A 22,330-nucleotide genomic window follows, 5' to 3' on the forward strand; every position below is an offset into this window, starting at 1 on the left:
TTGGAACCAGGGAGCGCAGAAATTTCCAACCTAAATCAACACCAAGAAATCCAAAATCGGCCCATCCGTGCCCAAAATACTGACCCCCGAAAATATGTAAGAGAATAAGTATATTATCATTTCAAAAAATGCAAGTTCGCGAAATTGACTTAGATAATCGGAAAAAAGAAGTTTTTATGGGCAACAGACCCCCAAAGAATCCGAAATTGAGGATTTTGATCCGTTTTCCAGATAGTCTTCTCTGATGTCGCTCAGGCGGACCCTGAATTTGTAAATTTAATCAGTGGGGGGGGGGGGGCTCCGGCTCCCCTGAGCCTCATCAGAGAAGGTTTTTGGTACAATGGGACCCCTCAAATTCGGACTCCTTGGAGTCCAATACCCAAGAAAACCTCCTTTTTCCCGAGTTTCCACGTCCATTTCGCGAACTTTCATTTTTTGAAAAGGGGCTCCGTCCCCAATCCCCAGGGAGTCAGTATTCAGGACACGGATGGGACAACCTTGGACTTCTTGGTGTCGATTTAAGTAGAAAAGCTCTGCACTTTCTGATTCCAATTAAATAATTACACAATTCTGACACAAACCTTGACTCTTCAAGTACAGACACCGCCCCCTATACCTTCCAAAGGGAGTCGAGGGGACTCTGGGACCAAGAAATTCAGATTCCTTAGAGGCGATTCCCCATTCGTCCCCGCGGTCCTGGACCTCGCATGACCCAAATTAACCAAAAAAAAAAAAAACCCTGGTGCGGTAGGTAGGTATGAGCCTATAGTAAAGTGAAAATATTTCAATCAAATCGGAGAAAGTTCAACGAGTTCTGTTTGAAGTCCTTTTGAGATAAGGTGTATTCACTTTAAATACTGAAATATGGCAAAAATTTTGGCTATCTCTCTCTTATCAGATGTATACATAACCTCTGATTATGCATATGAGTGTATTTTTTGTGATAACCATAGAAAAAATGGTGAGAAGTGAGGCAACATCTGCATAATTGAAGCCTCTTCTCATTGGTCACACCTGTAACGTGTCACACCTGTAACGCATTTTTACCCATCAATTGCTGAAATAAAAATTTGGAAAAACTACTCCGAAGCTGTACTTGACTTGAAGACGAATGGAAAAAATTGGCATCTCAAAATGACATGAAATAAAATAATTACGTTAAAAAACCCATGTTTTGCGTTACGGGTGTGACAGTCAGTACACTAAGTTTTAAAAGTTACATATAATGTACAGTCTCTCTTTTAAATTGAATTGAATTGAATTGAATTGAATTAATTGAATTATTGAATTAATTTATTGAATTAATTGAATTAATTGAAACTTTGCAGGAGCACATTGAATCAGTTTCTGGACAACTGCAAACATAACCTGAAACTCGGTTTTGGCGGGAACACCAGAAAACATTGCTACCAAACTGTCACTCTTTTTACAGTAGGATGAAGTTAAGTGACGGGGTTACAAAACACGTAGAAATTGCGAGAAAAAAAACAGAACGGAGGTAAAACCTCATGTCTCCAAAAACTAGGAGTATTAAGGAGTTCAAAAATAAATATCGTTGGGTCATTTGAAGGGGGGGAAAAAACCCCCGGACTACCTAGGCGTAGAATGACCCATATCATTGAAAACTAAAGTAGTGTTGGTATTTTTTTTACCCTCAAACTGTTTTCGCATGAACTAAACAATTTCAGTTTTCATTTAAAGGCGCATATTGTCCTGCTGCGTCACATGTAATATCCGTATGGTATAGTATTAATAATTCCACTTACGGAAAAGAAGAAAAATATGAAAGACAGAATGACAGACAGATTTATAACGTAGTCTCATCTGAGAACCTTTTTTGCACTTATTAAATACGAAAAAATGTGGCAACCATGTTAAAATTGCGCACCCTCAGAAGCGCAGCAACTCAATTTAATAATACTATTACTATTCACTGGGAAAAATGTATTTACTGTACGAATTCTAAGGTCATATATGTGAAACATGAACTTAATCCTACCTATTTTATTGATGAGTCGACTTTTTTTTTTAAGAAAATTACAAAAATGGGTTTCTCGCAGTTTCCCGCAGCAAAGCTGTGGTGCAAATGAATGTTGAGGATTTAAAGAAAAAGTATCTGGCCTGAAAACTCTAAAGAAACTTAAAGAAAAAACTGCAGAAAGCTTTTCCGATGGAATTTTAAAGATTTATCAGGCACATTTTCTAACAAGCTTTTTGGACATTGAAAAGTACGCAATGGAAAAAGTGTATACATCAAATGAAAGCTCTTTCTTAGAAGAAGAAGTCCTAGTGAACACATTTTCATCCTGCGCAACCGCTGAGCCGTGATAAGGCCTTACACGGTTGCAGTTCAGGACGCGCTTTTATATATTATCCGTGTAGTGTGAGAGGTACCCAAGTTCCCCCCTCCAATACATCGCTGCTGGGCGATTATTCTATGAAATTTTGATGAATCCTCATCCCTTAGAGAGGCATTTTAACAAATTCCTCATCATCAATACAGTACTGGACACTCTTAAAGAAGGTATTTTTCGCGTAAAACGGGCCTCCCTGGCCCACAGTGCACAGACCCCAAGTTCGAGGGCTCAAAAGCGGGCGGATACGTGCATGACCCTTTTTATGCAAGGCTTCTTTGAGGTCCAGGCCTGGGTTCCAGGCAAAGACATTGAATCACGTAGACCGTGCGTCCAGCTCGGTTTAGTCTCTTGGAGTCTTTAGTCCTCAGTCTCTTGGAGCCCCATGATGGGCGGGCGGCCGGAAGAGGAGAGAGCGTGTGTCATCCCAAGCACTCGAAGAGACTGCAGAGAGGCAATGGAGAATTCATTCGCGCGCTCGGTTTTTCACTAATATCTCGCTTAGAGTCCATTTTCAAACAAAATTCCTAAAAAGAAAAGTTTTAGAACATATAATTTTACAACCGAATAGCAATGTTTCATTTTTCCGAACTAATTATTAACCGATAAAAGCAGCCTCACAATCTGACAAAAATTCACTGGAGCCGCTACTGCGCATTCGCAGATGTGCGCAATTGAGACACAAGAACTCATCAATGAGGGTCGGTGCCAACACTCATCGGCATGCGAATTTTTAAAAGTTGTCTCGCCTTCCATAACACAGGATGCACGGTCTACGTGATTCAAGGTCTTTGGTTCCAGGCAGATAAAAAGTTCATATCAAATAGACCACATTTTGCAATAAGGAACCACTATTTCTGGCTCATTTTAGAAACAACACATATGCCATGGGTTTCCCTACACAGAAAGGTGCTTTTATGGAAGATCCAGAAATAGTGGTTCCTTATTGCAAAATGTAATCAAAATAATCTTTTAGGCAGGATGGAAGTAACAGTTAAAGGGGACGGCAACCCTAGAATCGAAAATGAGATAGTATCAAAAATTGAAGTGAGACCCATTCAGGATGATATCTTAAAGATATGTTGTTATTTGTTGACATATGTTGATGGAATGTTACTAATATGGATGGAATGTTAAATCAGTATTGTCAGGATAAGACTGACAATATCAACATTGATGTAAGCTTGATAGACCCTCTGTTACGCACAGATCGTGTAATTGCCCAGTTCATGAATTGGGCAGATTTTTGCTCATTTCATGAAATGGGCAATGTTGTTGCCCAAATTGTGAAATGGCACCAAAATTGCCCATTTCATGAATTGGGGCGGGAAAAAATCGCCCAATTCACGCATTGGGCAAATAATGAAAAAAACGCTCACACTCAATTTGTGTAATTGCCCAATTCGTGAACTGGGACATGAAAATATTGAAAGTAAGTATTGAAAAAAGTAGAAAGTAGGAAATGATATCAAGCTAATGTAACTCACCTAATTGTTATTGGCGCAGGTCCTTTGCGGGTGGCAAACGGAATTGCACTGCACTTTATTCTTGAAGCAACGGCACTGTAAGGTGCGACACGTAGATTTTTTGCAGGAGCACCGCTGGTACCCCTGTCCACTTCCGACGGACATTTTCCGCACCAATTCCCGAACACTGAAACAATCTTGCGGCACATCCTCCACCTTCAGACCTTTATATTTCACAACTTCAAAAGCATTTCGCGCTAATCGTGTAGAAATAATTCCACATTTACTACCGATCTGGAACAAGCCATTCTCCTCCTTCATCACGATCCCAATAATATTGGCTGGATCGCCGCAACCTCGGTCAAATGTCGGCGTGCGACATTCAACCCAGTGACAGAACAACAGCAGAGTCTCAGCCTAACATTCCAACGACCTCAGAGGCATCAAAGGCTCATCCTGCAGTAACGCTTCGTCAAAAAGCGAGCGAAAGTTTAAAAACGCAGGCACAGAAAATGCTGACACGTGCGGAAAAGAAGTTAGCCAGAGTCAAAGTTGGGGATTGCGTTACCGTCCCCGTCTCCGAATTTGACCGAGGTCGCGGCGATCCAGCCAATATTATTGGGATCGTGATGAAGGAGGAGAATGGCTTGTTCCAGATCGGTAGTAAATGTGGAATTATTTCTACACGATTAGCGCGAAATGCTTTTGAAGTTGTGAAATATAAAGGTCTGAAGGTGGAGGATGTGCCGCAAGATTGTTTCAGTGTTCGGGAATTGGTGCGGAAAATGTCCGTCGGAAGTGGACAGGGGTACCAGCGGTGCTCCTGCAAAAAATCTATGTGTCGCACCTTACAGTGCCGTTGCTTCAAGAATAAAGTGCAGTGCAATTCCGCTTGCCACCCGCAAAGGACCTGCGCCAATAACAATTAGGTGAGTTACATTAGCATGATATCATTTCCTACTTTCTACTTTTTTCAATACTTACTTTCAATATTTTCATGTCCCAGTTCACGAATTGGGCAATTACACAAATTGAGTGTGAGCGTTTTTTTCATTATTTGCCCAATGCGTGAATTGGGCGATTTTTTCCTGCCCCAATTCATGAAATGGGCAATTTTGGTGCCATTTCACAATTTGGGCAACAACATTGCCCATTTCATGAAATGAGCAAAAATCTGCCCAATTCATGAACTGGGCAATTACACGATCTGTGCGTAACAGATATAATATGGCTGCAATGTTGATGTGTAAGATGTGCAATATTATAATAAGATTGTATTGCGGTTCTATGCTGAGTGGAGAAGGTATAAGAAGCAAAATGGCTATGTCCCGAATGACAAATTCGCAAAATCGGCAGAGATATGAAAGATTGTAAGTCTGAAAGGTGATGTCATGCGCTCCTGGTGCGACTGCGGTTCACACGCACACAACTCGAAGTCGGGCGCGTTTGCTGTCTGGCGCCGCGAGGTCGCCTTAATATATTAAGGCGAAAATCACTTGGTACGCCAATATCAAGATAAAAGTGGTGGACACTCTTTAGGGTGTGTCTTATTTTTGAGTTTTGCGAAAATCAAGTTGGTCAACCCCTAAAAAGTTTCTATGTAGTCTCTAAATGAACCCCCTAAAAGGAAAAAATTTTAAAAAAATTTTAACCCGTGCCTCAAAGGGCCTAAAGGGCCTAAACCCAAAATTCAAAAATTTTGGCAAGCGACACATCAATTCTGAAGGAAAATGGCAAGTTACGGCCCTTTTAGAGCAGAAATTTCGTCCGTTTTGCCGTATCTTGAAGCGTAAGGTCACAAACGGCCCAATGACGACGTGAGGCTATGGGCTGGCGGGGCGCGCCGCGGCCGGCCCGCCGCTGAGCGTCGCGCGCGGCAGGGTTGCGCATCGCCGCTTTACACCGGCGTAGAGGAACGAACGGTGGGGTGGGAGGGGGATATCCGGTGGAAAAGCATCCACATTTTCTATCCATAATGAGAATGCATTATACTTTTTCAATATAGATGAGGAAATATGAGCCATACAAGGAAGTGATGAAAAGAGTGACAAATACATAATATAGTTTGTACGGTTAGGAGTGTAAGTGGGGAAAATTTGCCGTAACTACAGAACAGCCCTGAAAATCTCCGGGAAATAAAAGCTGCTATTGATGAGAGGTTTGCATGAGAGGTTTAATTAAGGACTAATTAAAAAGATAGGTGCGATGTTGTCGAATCGTAAGCCCTTTACGCGATCAAAAGCGATTAGTGTAAATTTAATTGGAAAAGTTTAAGAAAAATTTGATGAAAGAAAATTGCCCCAAATTCGGGAAGTGCTTAAAGTGTTTTTCTATTACGTGAAGTTTTCGCACATTAATGTCAATGGCGGTGCGTCGAAAACCTCTGATCTTGTAATTCCAATATGGAATGAAAAATGTTAGAATCCCTGTGATACATAGTGTCCATGTTTTTAAAAATGTTTACATTTTTATGAGGAGTGGAGGCGCGTATCAAAAAATGCTAGCCGTCGATCGCTGGTTCAAGAGAATTTGGAGACTGATTTTACGGCAAAAATCGACGTGTTATTCGACATTGCTTAATGCAATACTCTAGATATCATGGAAAATGAAGAGGATAAAGCATTTTTAATTCTTCAGCGAAAACCTGAATGAGAATGCATAATATCCACAGTGAAGGATACTATCCTTGCAGCAGAGGTGAGGAGAGCAGACAAGAAGAAAGCTCGCGCCCAGGAGAGAGTTTCTCGACAGGAAAAATTCACGCTCGCTTATGAGTCCCGCCAAACGGAAGAAAATAAGTTTTTTCATTTCATATGAAATCACTGAGGGTTTGATACATCAATAAGACTTTGTTTACCCTCCTTTTCATTGGTGTATTTGACGCGGCATCAATTAGAAAGTTTTATTCAATCGGTTCAATCTGGCTTCGCCAACTTACAGCTGATGTTGATTGCCTGGCCTCACCCAGGGGGCTAAATGACACATTAGCCTCATTTACTCAAATCTTCCCCAGTAGCCGAGTGGTCAAGGGCATTGCCCACGGTTATAAAGAGTGGGGTTCAAACCCCAAGTTAAATCATATTTTTTCGAGAAACTAATATTACATTTTTAATTATAGCAAGTAACTGTGGCGGGGGGGGGGGGGGGGTCAGTACCAGAAAATGTAAGTGGGTAAGCCATATTGAACCTCTCGAATAAAACTTTCTAATTGATGTCACGTTAAATGCACTAATGAAAAGGAGGGTAAACATAGACACTATGTATCACAGGGATTCTACATTTTTCATTCCATATTGGAATTACTGCCATTGACATAAATGTGCGAAAACTTCACATAATAGAAAAACACTTTAAGCACTTCCCGAATTTGGGGCAATTTTCTTTCATCAAATTTTTCTTAAACTTTTCCAATTAAATTTACACTAATCGCTTTTGATCGCGTAAAGGGCTTACGATTCGACAACATCGCACCTATCTTTTTAATTAGTCCTTAATTAAACCTCTCATGCAAACCTCTCATCAATAGCAGCTTTTATTTCCCGGAGATTTTCAGGGCTGTTCTGTAGTTACGGCAAATTTTCCCCACTTACACTCCTAACCGTACAAACTATATTATGTATTTGTCACTCTTTTCATCACTTCCTTGTATGGCTCATATTTCCTCATCTATATTGAAAAAGTATAATGCATTCTCATTATGGATAGAAAATGTGGATGCTTTTCCACCGGATATCCCCCTCCCACCCCACCGTTCGTTCCTCTACGCCGGTGTAAAGCGGCGATGCGCAACCCTGCCAGCCCCGCGCCCCGCCAGCCCATAGCCTCACGTCGTCATTGGGCCGTTTGTGACCTTACGCTTCAAGATACGGCAAAACGGACGAAATTTCTGCTCTAAAAGGGCCGTAACTTGCCATTTTCCTTCAGAATTGATGTGTCGCTTGCCAAAATTTTTGAATTTTGGGTTTAGGCCCTTTAGGCCCTTTGAGGCACGGGTTAAAATTTTTTTAAAATTTTTTCCTTTTAGGGGGTTCATTTAGAGACTACATAGAAACTTTTTAGGGGTTGACCAACTTGATTTTCGCAAAACTCAAAAATAAGACACACCCTAACACTCTTGAACAGTTGCAACCTTTCCTGATCAGACTGATTCCAGGAACTTTTGTTGGTGCTGACATGGGCATGCGCAGTAGACTTTTTGAGTAATCTGCGCCGCGAAATGCAGCGCTAACTAGCGGGCGCTCCTGTGGGGCTGTGCCGCCTTTTTTAGTACAATGTGTTTTGGACTACGTTGAATTCTACGTCCCGGGAACGTAGACAGCGAAACGGCGAAAGTGTGATTTTCACTTTTTAGGTTAGGTTTACAGAGCAACGTTCCTTTCCACGTTCCTGTTACGTCGCCAGTGAGACGTCTTCGGAGCACCCCTGTTCTTCCATGTTGATTACTACGTCGTACAAATTGTAAACGTTCCCAGAATGTTTCAAGGTCTACGTTGATTTCGACGTTGCTGAAACGTTCGATGTTATCTGGGTAGTCTCACCTAAGCAAAGAAAATAGAGTCGGCCAGGAACGAGCGAGATCGGGGCGAACTTATAATTTGTCGCGAAGACGCGTCGGCCACTTGACACCGGTGACAGAATGCAGAGTGCAAACTGCGAAGTGCGAGACGGAGCTCATGAAGTTACGTGCTCAGCTGTTTTTTCGCGATATCGGCTCAACGAATGCAGATATTCGCAAACGGATTTCGGCATCGTTCGTTGCATACTTTTCTTCGTCGGTTTCGCCAACATTGATTTTAAGGTTGCCGTCCCCTTTCATAATTTTACAAACCGGGGAGGGATGGCAGGACCAGGCGACAAATGGAAATGGGATGCCTCTGTGGCATTTTCAGCATCCTGAATGACTGTGTGAGCGATGTCTCTGAGTGCACCATGCAAAACACCAACCTCTTCTTGTAGTTTTGTCACTAGTCGAACATTGACTTCATTTTCAGAGCACCGCTCCTCCTGAAATAAAAAAAAAAACAAGCAGTGAACTCCAACACAATGTGTTGATAAGGCGCGTCATTAACTCGCACATATCAACCCCTTTAGTTTTCATTTACAGAGATTTCAAAATAGGCAAGTAGCACAACAAGAGAATTCATACGATCCAACACTGCGAGGTCAACGACGCACTTTGACGAGACCGTGTATTGTGAATGTAGAAAGCCATTCGAACGAGTTTAAGTTTTTTGATCTGCCCCAAGCAAAATCGGATCAGATTCTTATAGAAAAGTGCTGCGTAATAATTTAAGCGAAGAAAGGAAAAATTCTGTCAAATTCCTGAAAGAGAAAGTCGATTTTAGGGTATTTTGGGGCTAAAATACCCAAATCACCAGTATTGTAAATCCCGTTATATTATTGAAAAGAAATTGACTCGATACAAATGCAATTGCATTAAGTATGTCTTGATTTTGTCATTTTAAACGTATTTTCATGCAAAGAAGTTCAACCATGTCCATGCTTTATTCATTCATGAATTGAAAGTAAGCAATCTACATCCCGAAGTCTACCGATTTGCCGTAAAAAATTTCAGAAACTTGATATACCAGGTCGATGCACCCACTCGTTGGATTTACCAACCAATTTCGTGAGTGTAAATATGTAAAAATCAATATGCTAAAGTCATTTTGGGTGCATTTATTTTTCATGAAACAATATAATAATTTCAATCCCGAAAAACCATCAATTTTCCGTATAAAATCGAAAAAATCGAAATGTGTCGACTCCGCCTGACGTGAAAATTAGATTCTACGTGTAAAAATACTTACGTATCGATATGCTGAACAGAAACTATGTGTGAACACAGTTAGCAGTCCGCGGCATTATCCATTCAACAGAATAACGGCAAAAATTAGATCGGATTTTAGCCGCTTTGCCCGCCTCTCCTCGTTATTTACAATCCGTTCCTAAGCTCATCTCAAAATTTTTCTCAGAGCTTTGTGTTATTATCAGCTTCCATTTAAATCCCGATTCGATGACCGAATCGGCTGCCCAAAAAGCAAGCCATTTTTGAAAGGTTCTATGAGAAATTCGTGATATTATCGGCTCTCAGGAAATCACCCCATGGCTAAAATTGGCGGTAGGTATAATTGTTTGAGTGCTTAAAATAATCTTATTCAAGAAACTAAGGCATTAAACTATGGAGTCAATTTCTTTTTAATAATATAACGGGATTTACTACACCCGTGATTTAGCTATTATAGCCCCAGAATACTTTTAAAGCGCCTTTACTTTCCAGAACCTTGACGGAGCTTTTTTTTTTGGCTTAAACGACTCAAGAGACACTGTAAATAAAAAATAAGAATAAAGAATTTTCGATTTTAACAGAAAAAGAAAAAAAAAAATGTTCGTTCAGGCACACCGTGTATTGTATGGAGTACTGCTGCCATTCAACGTTTGTCTTCAGGTCAAAATTTTTACAAGGAAGTCCCTTGCAAGAGGTGAATTTTTTGTAATTTCTTTCCCAATTTTTTCTCTGTCATAGAATTGAATTGCTTGTCAAATTCTGAGGTCAATTATATTTAATTGTAATTTATACATTTCTTTTGTTCCCTTCATTTTATTTTTTGTACGGAGAAGTTTCGTTGATTTCTTCGGATTTCGAATACTGTAACTTCTCTTCTATTCGGCCGTTTGCTGGCCTGCTCAGCAATCCTCGAATCAGTTCGTTTGCTTCTGCTTATACATGCATATTTTAAATTAGCGCGGAGCATTCTTAGGTTTTTTTTTTTTTTTTTAAAAAAAAAACCAAGTAACGTAGACTCTTGGTATTCATTGTAGGTACATAAACTAGAAAGCCCCAGAATGAGAAAAAACTTTGAAATCATAATTATTGACGGATTAGTAATTTTTTTACACACTTTGGAAAATCTCAGAAGTTCGCGGCAGTCACTTTCCGGTAAGGAACTAAGGGACTCGGTTATTGTATCGAGTGGGGGGTCGAAACGATTGCAAAGGAGGTATACTACGTATACGCGCCAATAAATAAACAAAAAACCCTCCACGTTCATCTTTTCACTGTGTGATTCTCCATTTCCATGAAAATGTATCATCATGTTACTCTGCTTTTAATCATTTGCCTACACAAAAAAACCCTGCACTTTTTTATTAAGATGTGCCGCTTTCAGGGCTCATTAGTGGTGCCTTCAGGAGTAATTCCGGAAGGGGCAACACTCTGAGACCCGCGACTGGAGCAAGATGATGGCCATTGAAGTCCGTCATTTTGGTTTTTTTTCAAAGCGCGGTACGTTGGATGCCATATCGATCTGATTTTGAACACTTTTTTTTTCAATGATGGTACTTTCTTTAAGGATAAGTTTACTCCTTACCCATTTTCCTGTTGGGCTAATATTTTCTTTAAAATTGGGTAAAATCAAATTTTTTTAGAATAAGCCGTATGCAAAAACGACTTTTTTCGCCCCCCCCCCCTTTACAACTTATTCAAACTTCGTCTATCAATTACTCATACTGGAGCGCTTCTTTCCTCAAATCATCAGACCGCCAAAAAATTTTGGGGGGCGCTAAGGGGGGTACAAGTCAAAGTCTGTGAACCTCGATATCTTCCGAACGAAAAAAGATATTGAGGCCCGGTTTAGACGAAAAATCGTCTAAAATTGCATACTTTAAGATTCTAGAGGTCAAAACCTCAAAATTACATATTTCAGTTAACTAATGTGCCTTTTTTCAGTTTTTAAGGAAGAACAATTTCTTTTAAACAGTCTTAACTGAAAGATCATATTTTTGTATTTGAACCAAAACCAGTTTCTCGAGTTTTGTTGTTTGTCTATTTCCGCATCCAACGAGTGGTCACACAAGCTGGGGAACCGAACGGTTCCGGAGTTATGAGCGATTGAAGTTTCCACTCCACGCGCGCCGACCGATTTTCGCGCGCCAAAATATGGTTCCAAAGCCGGATTTGGGTGTAAGTGAATCAGATTTTATGTCCAAACCGTGCAAAATACATTTTTACGTATTCTTGAGGGTCGCTGAGTTCAAAAATTACAGATACTTCCAAAAATTCACTTTTTTCCCATAGCGTTGCTTGAGAGGCCTACTGAGCGGCCGGTCGGTCGGCACAATTGCGATGTAAGGCGAGTACATCGCTATGCATCGCAATTTTTTGTTCAATAAAATCACGATCAATTTTAGTCGATAAAATCGAGACTAAATCGCCATATATCGCGATTTTTATTGTGATAATATTACGATAAATTGCCGGGCGATGAAATCGCGATTTTATTGCAACAAAATCGAAGATAATCGCTCAGATGTTGATGATCCTAGCGATTTCCTCGCCGACAAAATCGCATCTAATAGCGATTTTTCCGTTGAAAAATGCTACTTGGATTATAGGATACGCCTCTTCCCAAAATTTCAAGGACTGAAATGAATTTCTTTCCGCGTAGCAGGGTTGCCAAGTTGAAAACCGTCGATTTCCACATCATTCGAACGAAAAAAGATATTGCGGTTCAAAAATTGCGGTCGTATGAAGTTTTCAATAAATTTGATCGTTTCGGTAATTTAAGAGTGCAATGATGCCATTTTTCACATTTTCTTAGGGGCCAATTGTTTTTCAACCCTAGTACATCGTTAAATGCCAAATTCTCGATTCGAACAAAATGCTGCTCATTTTATTTGTCGTACTTTTCTTTACATTTTGATATATTATACTTCCCAGGGAAACGATTGGCATGCGAGATATGAGCTATCACAGTTTACATTTGGTGTGCGCCGACTGGAATCCGAGCCCTCGGGCACACACACTCCCTTGCCACCGGCAAGCTTTACAATGTGATTCTTGTATATTGTTTGCGTACTTTCCATTTCTGACCTTTTGAAAAGGCCTCCTATCCGATGAATTCATAGAGGCCTTGCGGTCAATTGTCGCCATTTTTCACCCATTTGTAGGGTTTTTACAATTTTACTGAAGGGTTATTCCACGCCTAGGTAATCCGGGGGGTATTTTTTCCCCCCTTCAAATGACCTAACAATATTGAGTTTTGGACTCTTTAATACTTCTCGTTTTTGGAAATATATGGGGTTTACCTCCCTTTCGTTTTTTTTCTCGCAATTTTTAAGTGTTTAGTAACCCTATTGCTTAGCCTCATCCTACGATAAAAAGAGCGACATTTTGGCAGCACAGTTTTCTGATGTTACTCCCAAAACCGAGTTTAAGTTTATGTTTACGTTTGTCAAGAAACAGATAACATGTGCTCCTGCAAAGTTTCAACTTTTATAAGTAATTACTGTATATTACATATATATGTAACTTATAAAACTAAGTGTACTGACGGACACACCCGTAACACAGAAAAACAGGGGTTTTTCAATGTAACTATTATAATTCATGTCATTTTGAGATGACAGTTTTTATCCTACATCTTCAAGTCAAGTACGACTTCAGAGTATATTTTCCAAATTTTTATCGCAACAATCAATGAGTAAAAATGTGTTGCGGGTGTGACACGTTACAGGTGTAACCAATGAGAAGAAGCTTCAATCATGTAGATGCCACCTCCTTTCTCACTATTTTTTCTATGGTTATCTCAAGAAATACACTCATATGCATAATTAGAGGTTATAGAAGCCACAAAACTAAAAAAAAATTAATTAGAGGTTATGCATACATCTAATAAGAGAGAGACAGCCGACATTTTTGCCATATTTCAGTATTTAAAGTGAATACACCTTATCTCAAAAGGACTTCAATTAGGATTCGTTGAACTCTTTCCAATTTGATTGAAATATTTTCCCTTTACTATAGACCCAGACCTACCGTACCAGGGGTTTTTAGTGTATTTTCCGAAGAAAATACACTATTGCATTCTCCCATGATGTCGAATCCAGACCTGAGACATTGTGAAGAGCACCGATCATAAGTCGTAGATCACGAAAATATATGCCATTTAAATTCATGTGTATTTATATAAGTATGTATTTAGATGATTTAAATGAGATGTACAACCGTTACACATATAAATTTAAGTATTTATTTTGCCAACGTTTCGGAGGCTCATTGCCTCCCTCATCAGGGCATGAGATGACACTAACATTACAAAAACAGACAACGAGGAAAACGGTCCGCGGTAGCGGCAAACATGACGCGGCATGAGGGGAGCCGGCCGGAGCAGGGTCGCACAGTGGGTCGGGGGAGAAAGTTTTTGGACATGCTGATCGTCCCACAGTGGGTGAGAAGGAAGAAGTTTTTGGACAAAATTTTCGTCGCACAGTGGGTCAGGGGGAGGAAGTTTTTGGACAAAATTTTCGTCGCACAGTGGGTCAGGGGGAGGAAGTTTTTGGACAAAATTTTCGTCGCACTGTGGGTCAGGGGGAAGAAGTTTATGAACAAGCTTTTCGTCGCTCAGTTGTTCAGGGGAAGGAAGTTTTTGGACAAACTGTTCGTCGCTCAGCGGCCCAAGGAAAGGAAATATCTGAAAAAAAAACTATCCATTACACAATGACTTACAGACGTACGATTTTATGACTACAAAAATCCCACTTCGGGAAATACACTTTCTTCCCGCGGTGGATGCGCGGGACACTTAAAAAGAAGAAAAACTATAAGTGCAGACGACCCTGAAAGACGCGCGCGCCTTGGGGGGGGCATAGGGGGGCGAAGCCCCCCCCCCCCAAAAAAAAACCGGCGCGGCGCGAAGCGGAGCGCCGGTCTCTTTTTTTGGTTGATTTAGATCATACGAAGTTCAGGACCGCGGAGACGAATAGGGAATTGCCTCTTAGGAATCCGAATTCCTTGGTCCCGGAGTCCCCCCGACTCCCCTTGGGAGATATAAAGGGGGTCCGTACTTCAAAAGTCAAGGTTTATGTCAAAATTGTGTAATTATTTAATTGGAATCCGAAAGTACGGAACTTTTTAACTTACATCGACACCAAGAAATCCAAAATCGGCCCATCCGTGTCCAAAATACTGACCCCTAAAAGTGGGGGACAGAGCCCCCTTTCAAAAAATTAAAGTTCGCGAAATGGACGTAGAAACTCGAAAAAAGGGAGGTTTTCTTCGGCAATGGACCCTAAGGAATCCGAATTTGAGGGTCTCGTTGTACCGAAAATCTTCTCTGATGAGGCTCAGGGGGAGCCGGAGCCCGTCCCCCTCCCCACTGATTAAATTTACAAATTCAGGGTCCACCTGAGCGACATTAGAAAAGACTATCTGGACAATGGGACCCTCAACCTTGGATTCTTTGGGGTCTATTACCCATAAAAACTTCTTTTTTCCGAGTCTCTGAGTCAATTTTGCGAACTTGCATTTTTAGAAAGGGGGCTCTGTCATCCACCTACAGGGGTCAGTATTTTGGACACGGATGGGCCGATTTTGGGTTTCTTGGTGTCGATTAAAGTTAAAATTTCTGCACTTCCTGATTCCAATTACATAATTTCAAAATTTTGACTTACACCTTGACTTTGGAGGTACGGAGTACGGACTTTCTGTATACCTCCCAAGGGGAGTCGGGGGGACTCTGGGACCAAGAAATTCGGATTCCTTGGGGTCAATTCCCTATTCAATCCCGCGGTCCTGGAATTTGTGCGACCTAAGTTAACCGAAAAAAAGTCCTGGGACGGTAGTTCTGGGGCACCCTGTAGAAAAATGTAATTTTGGCATGTTCTACACTAAGGTACGGAAAGCCTTACCTACCAGTTCATCATCTGCGGAGAACTTTTTTACTGTATCCACACGATTTGCCTAAGATTTCAAGATAAGGCACCCTGCTTCCCTTTAAGTAGTGCACCGAATATTTTCATTTCAATCTACCGATTAAATCTAGAATCTGATCCAATCAGAGCTGTGTAGCTCTTGAATTTGTGTGTTATCCATGTATCTATTTCCTGGTTGTCCTACTGGAAGTGTGAGACCAGCCACAACCGTGACCTGCTGACTTATTTCTTTGATCCAATCTCTTGTAAATGATGACTCAAATTCTGAGGCCATCATTTATTGAAACTAGTTCAAAGTTATTGCTCCAAAGTATCGTCACTCTTCTCATACTGAGGTAGAAGGAAGGAGATTTTTTGGTGAGTGCTCTGTTATCCAAGATTTGCAATTTGAGATAAGAATACGGTTTTTATTGAGGCGTGTAACAATTTTTGGTCGTTTAATCACTTGTTATAATTGAGCCTTGGCGTTAGAGATCCATCAACTGTGGAAAGTGGCTCTGCCTGTGCAAAAATATCTTGTGACAGCAGTGAATGTTAGTAAATGCACTTTACAGGTAGACCGAAAGCTCTTTATTCCAATCTACCCGAATAATTAAATTCAAAAGCATCTTTGAATTGAGTTCATATCGAATCTCAATGGGAGAATTATATACAGTGTAAGCGAAAGAATATCAATGGTAAGGTTGGGTTTGTGTCTTAGGTTAGTGAAATGCAATGGCAGGTTCTGAAATCTTGTTTGTCAGTTGCTCTTTACATGAGTCACCTTTGAAAATCAAGTTTCAGAAAAAAAAACACATAGGTAGGCAAACAGTAGTAGGTAGCTTGCCTATTTTCTTCCTGTCTTGCTCATGGACTCGGAGAGCAGTCGGAAAGAGGGGTGAGAAACAGGATTTCAGCGCGTATCTCTGGGAATGTGGAAATTTAAAATTTGTGAAGCGTCATCAGTTTTTTAAGATTGTCATCGTCCGTTGCCTCAAGAGGATTTAGACGCTTCTGCTTCAGCGATACATTGTTGACCTATCAATATCCGCTTATTTTGATCATATTTTGAAGGAGCGATTCCCATAAGTATTCCCGATTAGTTATTTGTTTCACTGCAATAATGGCAGACATACAGTCTTTACGACACCATGGAGTGAAGGTGCGGTGCTTTACTGGATTAGCACTCCTACACTTTCAATGCTTATATCTACCTATTGTAAGATCATTAGAAGCTCGGGTGAAGCTTTCTACATCCTCATTTCGCATCTCGTTGTGAGCCATGGCCAGTGTACCTCGACGGGAATCTGCCCATGGTCTTACCCACCACCTTGGTGGCACCCTTTTACACTTTAAAAAATAAAGGGATGCAGCTGCAGCACTCGTCAAAAAGGCAAAATATGCCGCACTCAACCGAGCATCACTCATTATGACAATATAAGAAAACTCGACATGGACAATCAATTCTACAAGTGCTTTGTTTACAAAAGTTGATACTGATTAACCTCAAAAGTAATTGAGTCGTTCAAATATTCCCGCTCCTTAGGCGCGTCTGTCCGCGGCGGAGACGGAGCGGTCGGAGCGGAGACGCCGACAAATTCCGCTCAGTCTGCTGCCTTTCCTACCGATTTTCGAATGTACTTAGTTCGACAAACCCGCGAATCGATCACAAAAGCCGTGAATTGATCGACAAAAGCCGTGAATCGATCGACAAACCTGTGAATCGATCGACCGAGCTGTGAGTCGATCGAATTACGTCGATCGGTTCACGCTTTGGTTTTTCGATCGATTCATGTCGATTGAATTGATACCGGTTTTTTTTTTAAAATTAATTGTCAATCATTTCTCGTTGACCGATTCACGTCTTTTCCGATCGATTCATGTCGATCAAATCGACATTGGTTTTTTAATAATTTGTCCATCACATCGGTGTCCATCGATTTACGTTTTTATTTTTCGATCCATTCTTGTCGATCGAATCCACACCCTCCTAAAAAAAAGCGTGTCCAGCCATTTTTACGGCTCAAAGCATACTGTCCGATCAACGAAAATTCGAGAAATTGACAGCGGAAAGAGCGGAAAAAATCCACGAATTCCACACCTAAGGTGCCGTGCTCCAAAATGTGAGCGTCTTTTCTCCCTCGACTCGGTAGCAGAGTTTTCCGCCGGCGTCCAGGACGCCGCGGATAGACGCGCCTAAGGTTCCGTACCTTTAAAATGCGTCAAATTGCTGATTGATCTACTGCTTAAGACTGCCTACAGTAAGAATATGAGGAGAAAAGAGAGTTTTTTAACTTTTAAACTCTCTCAGAAATGATGGACCTCAGAGAGACAATTTGCCACACCCGTAACGTTACACACATAACGCAAACTTTCCCATTTTTCAAGGAAAGAAAAAAAGATAATTGAAAACAGATCATCAGCAGTCGAAGCAAAAAACCTTGGCTTCATTATATAATTTAATCAGATTTTTACATTCATAAAATTCGCTGAGTTTCCACTTTACACTCACTATGAGGCAAAACTTACTTCCAAAATCGGTCACACCCGTAACGCAGCCTTTTAATTTTTTCTGAGGAATGGAACAAAGTAAAAATAATTTCTGATAAACTGTAATGATCTATAAAAAAAAGTTCTTTCTGCTCCTGCAGAAAATTTCTTAATTGAACCCGAAGTAAGTGTACAAATTCTTGTTTAAAGTTAAATTGTTGTTACACCCGTAACAATGGAATGACCCTTAAAAGTAAAACTTAGCTTAAACTGAAAACTGAGCTCTTTTTTGGAAGGAACGTAAGAAAATGAATAAAAGACATGTGTAACTTTTCCCTTGCCCTACTTTTGCCAAAGTTTCGAGAAAATCGTTCCAAAGAGGCAAAAATGGCAAAAATTTTATATTTTGCCACGCTTAAGGTTCAAGAAAGTGAGGCACAACTTTCCTGTTGGCGTACGTAACAGCTCCTACCCATCCATAAAACAGGTTAAATAAGCATAGTTTGTTGTACGTGGATTCCCACGATATGAAAATTGACGAAGATGTCTTGTTTTGCAACCTTCTTTACACTTAAGGTAGCTCTTTTGAATGTTTATTCGACCTTTAGTCACACTCTTTAGGGGTGTATCATAGGTATTTTCTCCCTTACGTTTCATTTTTGGCCATAAAAATAGCCTCTGGTTAACTATAGGGGGCTTACGGACCACTGTTGCCGTTGTTTGCCAGTTTTTAAGGGTTTTCCAATTTTACACGTGTTCGACTTAATTTAACTTTAAAACCAGGCATATTTATGGGAATAACGTAAAAATTACATCAGTAATGTTTTTCTGTGGCTGTTATGTTGCCAAATTCTGGAGAAAAATCGTCCTAAAGTGGGAAAAATTGGATTAATTATCACGAAAAAGAAACGTATTGAAATTTTTATCGTGATACATATGACGAGGATATATAAGGAGTGTGACTAAAGGTCGAATAACATTCACCAAAGTGAGACGTATCGTGATTTTCCATGTTACATATGTATTTGTTTTAAAGCGAAACTAAAAATTCATATTTTTTACATGAGAGTCATCATTCACTTCTTAAAACCTTTGACGTGATGATTAATCCAGTTTTTGGCTCTTTGGAACGATTTTCTAAAAAATTTGGAAACATAGGAAAAATGTACACCAATACTTTTATTCATTTTTTTACGTTTCTTCCATATAAAGGCATAATTTCCAGTTTAACTTGAGTTTTACTAAAGTAAAATTGTAAAAACCCTACAAATGGGTGAAAAATGGCGACAATTGACCGCAAGGCCTCTATGAATTCATCGGATAGGATGCCTTTTCAAAAGGCCAAAAATGGAAAGTACGCAAACAATATACAAGAATCACATTGTAAAGCTTGCCGGTGGCAAGGGAGAGTGTGTGCCCGGAGGGCTCGGATTCCAGTCGGCGCGCACCAAATGTAAACTTTGATAGCTCATATCTCGCATGCCAATCGTTTCCCTGGGAAGTATAATATATCAAAATGTAAAGAAAAGTACGACAAATAAAATGAGCAGCTTTTTGTTCGAATCGAGAATTTGGCATTTAACGATGTACTAGGGTTGAAAAAAAAATTGGCCCCTAAGAAAATGTGAAAAATGGCATCATTGCACTCTTAAATTACCGAAACGATCAAATTTATCGCATACTTCAAAAGACCGCAATTTTTGAAGAATTTTAGCGCAAACCGCACCGCAATATCTTTTTTCGTTCGAATGATATGGAAATCAACGGTTTTCAACTTGGCAACGCTGCTACGCGGAAAGAAATTCATTTCAGTCCTTGAAATTTTGGGAAAAAGCGTATCCTAAAATGAAGAATGACATTGAAAATTGGTCAACATCCATGTAGGGGAAAATTTTGCATACACCCCTTTGTACGATGATAAACAAACCCAGAGAGTAATTTATGTGAAACGCAACGGTGCGCGTCACACGCGCGTGATCCGTGTGGGGTCGTTAACGCCCTTCACTGCCATGTAATTCGGTTGCTAATAGATCCGATAAGATCATTTCGTTCTATAGAAACTGAAATCAAGGCTTTGCCTCATTGGCCGGATCTGGGAAAGTATACTTACGTCGTATAATAAGATAACATCATCAGCTCTGCATGATCAAAATTAAACCCATGACAGCAATTTCATTTCATTCATAAAGTTTATCACATTCCTACAGAATATCTCAATGGAACCAAAAAAAAAATTACGCAAATATCCTTAAGACGAGATGAAATGATCCTTATTTTATTTAAGACACTGAATTCGAGAATGACCTTGATTTTTTCCCATCGCCATTCGCCCTTCACTTTTCCGGGGAAAATGTGCAATTTTTTGGCATTTTTGGTACTTTTGCGACTGTAATCCCCTGGAAAATGTACACGGAAAAAAAAGATTTCCTGAATTTAAGTAAACGCGTCTACTTGGATTTTTTACTTATTTCAAAACGGGTTTGACTTGGAAGAAACTAATGGTTTTCTTAATGTAAGACAACATGATTCGCTTGAAACAAGCGAATCGTGTTTTCTTAAGTAAAATAAACGTTGTTTTAAAATAAGCCAACTTTTGCTTGAATGAAGAAACCAGTTTCTTCAAAACTAGTAAACGGCGTGAACGCCTTCCGAGTCCGGCCGTTGCCTCTTTTTAAGTCAACAGCTTGCTTGATAAAGTAAAACGCGTTGCGTCAAAAGAAGATACCAGTTTTCTTAAAATTAGGAAACGGGGCTAACTCCTTTCGAGGCGACCGGATGCAATTAGCAATACACCCGTTGATTTTTTTCAATTCAACAGCTTGCTTGGTACAGTGAAACACGTTACGTTGAAAGAAAAAACCGGTTTCCTCAAAATTAGTAAACGGGGCAAATGCCCTCAGCGGGGGAGGATGCAATAAGCCAGATGCTGTTGCCTTATTTTAACCCAACAGCTCGCTTGGTAACAAAAAACACGTTGTGTCGAAAGAAGAAACCTGTTTCCTTGAAATTAGTAAACGGGGTGAACACCTTCAGTGGAGCATGATACAATTGGACTGAGTTAAGCAGAAAGGAACCAACCCACATTTTGGAAAAAATTGAGTTATGAGTGGTTTTGAACTCAACCACTGCTCTACTATCTATCGCCAAAATTTCAAAGTTTTTGTTCGAGCAAATTTTGCAGAAATTGCACTTTAGGTTTATCTTTTACATTGAGTCTTACGCAGGAGCCAAACTTTAAACCTCTTTTTCTCGGTTCGATCCCGATGTGGCTTGGTTCCTTTCTGTTTAACTCCGTCCAATTAGCTAGTCGTTGTTGCCTTTTAATAACCCAACAGCTTGTTTGATGAAAGAAAACACGCTACGTCAAAGAAGAAACCAGTTACCTTAAAAGTAGTAAACGGAGTGAGTCCCTTCCGCGGGGAACGGATGCGGCATGGGACATGTGCGGTTGCCTACTTTCAATACAACATTTTGCTTCTAAGAAGAAACCAGTTCCCTTAAAATTAGTAGACCGGATGGTGACGCCTCTTATGAGAATGATGCATGCAATTGCTGCCAGATGCATGCCGTTAGCATCTGCTTAAACCAACACCATTTATGACAGAATAAAAGGAGACGGAAGTTAAAAAATCAAGATGCCCATTATAATTGTCTACAAAATAATTGTTATTTAGGGAGAAATTCATTCAATGTGTCCTTTGAGAAATCACTCATATGCTCGGCGTCGACAAAAAATTAAATAAATAAAGAAGTAAAGAAGGAGAAGAAGAGGAAAATATTTGCATTGTTTTAAATAGATCGGCATTCTGCATTTGAAGTTTTAATTTTTACTTTTAAGTGAAGGGGGCCTCATTAAGAGGACTTAATACTTGCATCAGTTCAGTTTCATCGAACAATGTATTTCTTCACACTAAACAATCGCATTTTTTTTTTTATTTTCTTCCTTACTTTTCCTGTCCTGATGAATGGAAGGTCCCTCGCAGATAGAATTAAAAAAAGTCAAATAAAAGGCATGCTTATGCCAAGGGCCGAGGAAGGAATTAAAAAATGTGGAGAGAATCATACTTTTCAGCATGTTACCCACCAAGTTGACAGATAAAGATAATCGAATAACTCTGCTGCTACGTAGTGTATTCACTGTTCAATATCGATTTTCCGGGTCCCTTTGATTTATGGACGCGACGATGGAGTGGATCGAAAAAAAATAAAGTTTTTTCTGTATTTTCGAAAGGAATTTGCAAGTGCAAAATTGTTGATATTTAAAACTTTGATTCATTGGTGTCCGGGGAAATTTTGGGTCGAAGGGCCTGTTGGGACCGATCTCCCCCC

The 22,330-nt window shown here is 40.1% G+C and overlaps 1 protein-coding gene across 9 annotated transcripts in view; it reads right to left on the reverse strand.

Moving 5' to 3' along the window:
- Positions 1-22,330, reverse strand: part of Root (ciliary rootlet coiled-coil, rootletin) — a 348,852-nt gene that overhangs the window by 104,475 nt on the left and 222,047 nt on the right. For all 9 annotated transcript variants that reach the window (XM_072305010.1, XM_072305017.1, XM_072304988.1 and 6 more), the window contains one exon: positions 8,649-8,824. In XM_072305010.1, coding sequence (XP_072161111.1) covers positions 8,649-8,824 — 176 coding nt within the window. The remainder of the gene's footprint in view (positions 1-8,648; positions 8,825-22,330) is intronic.

This window comes from Bemisia tabaci, chromosome 1 (assembly GCF_918797505.1).
Source record: "Bemisia tabaci chromosome 1, PGI_BMITA_v3".
Lineage (NCBI taxonomy): Eukaryota > Metazoa > Arthropoda > Insecta > Hemiptera > Aleyrodidae > Bemisia > Bemisia tabaci.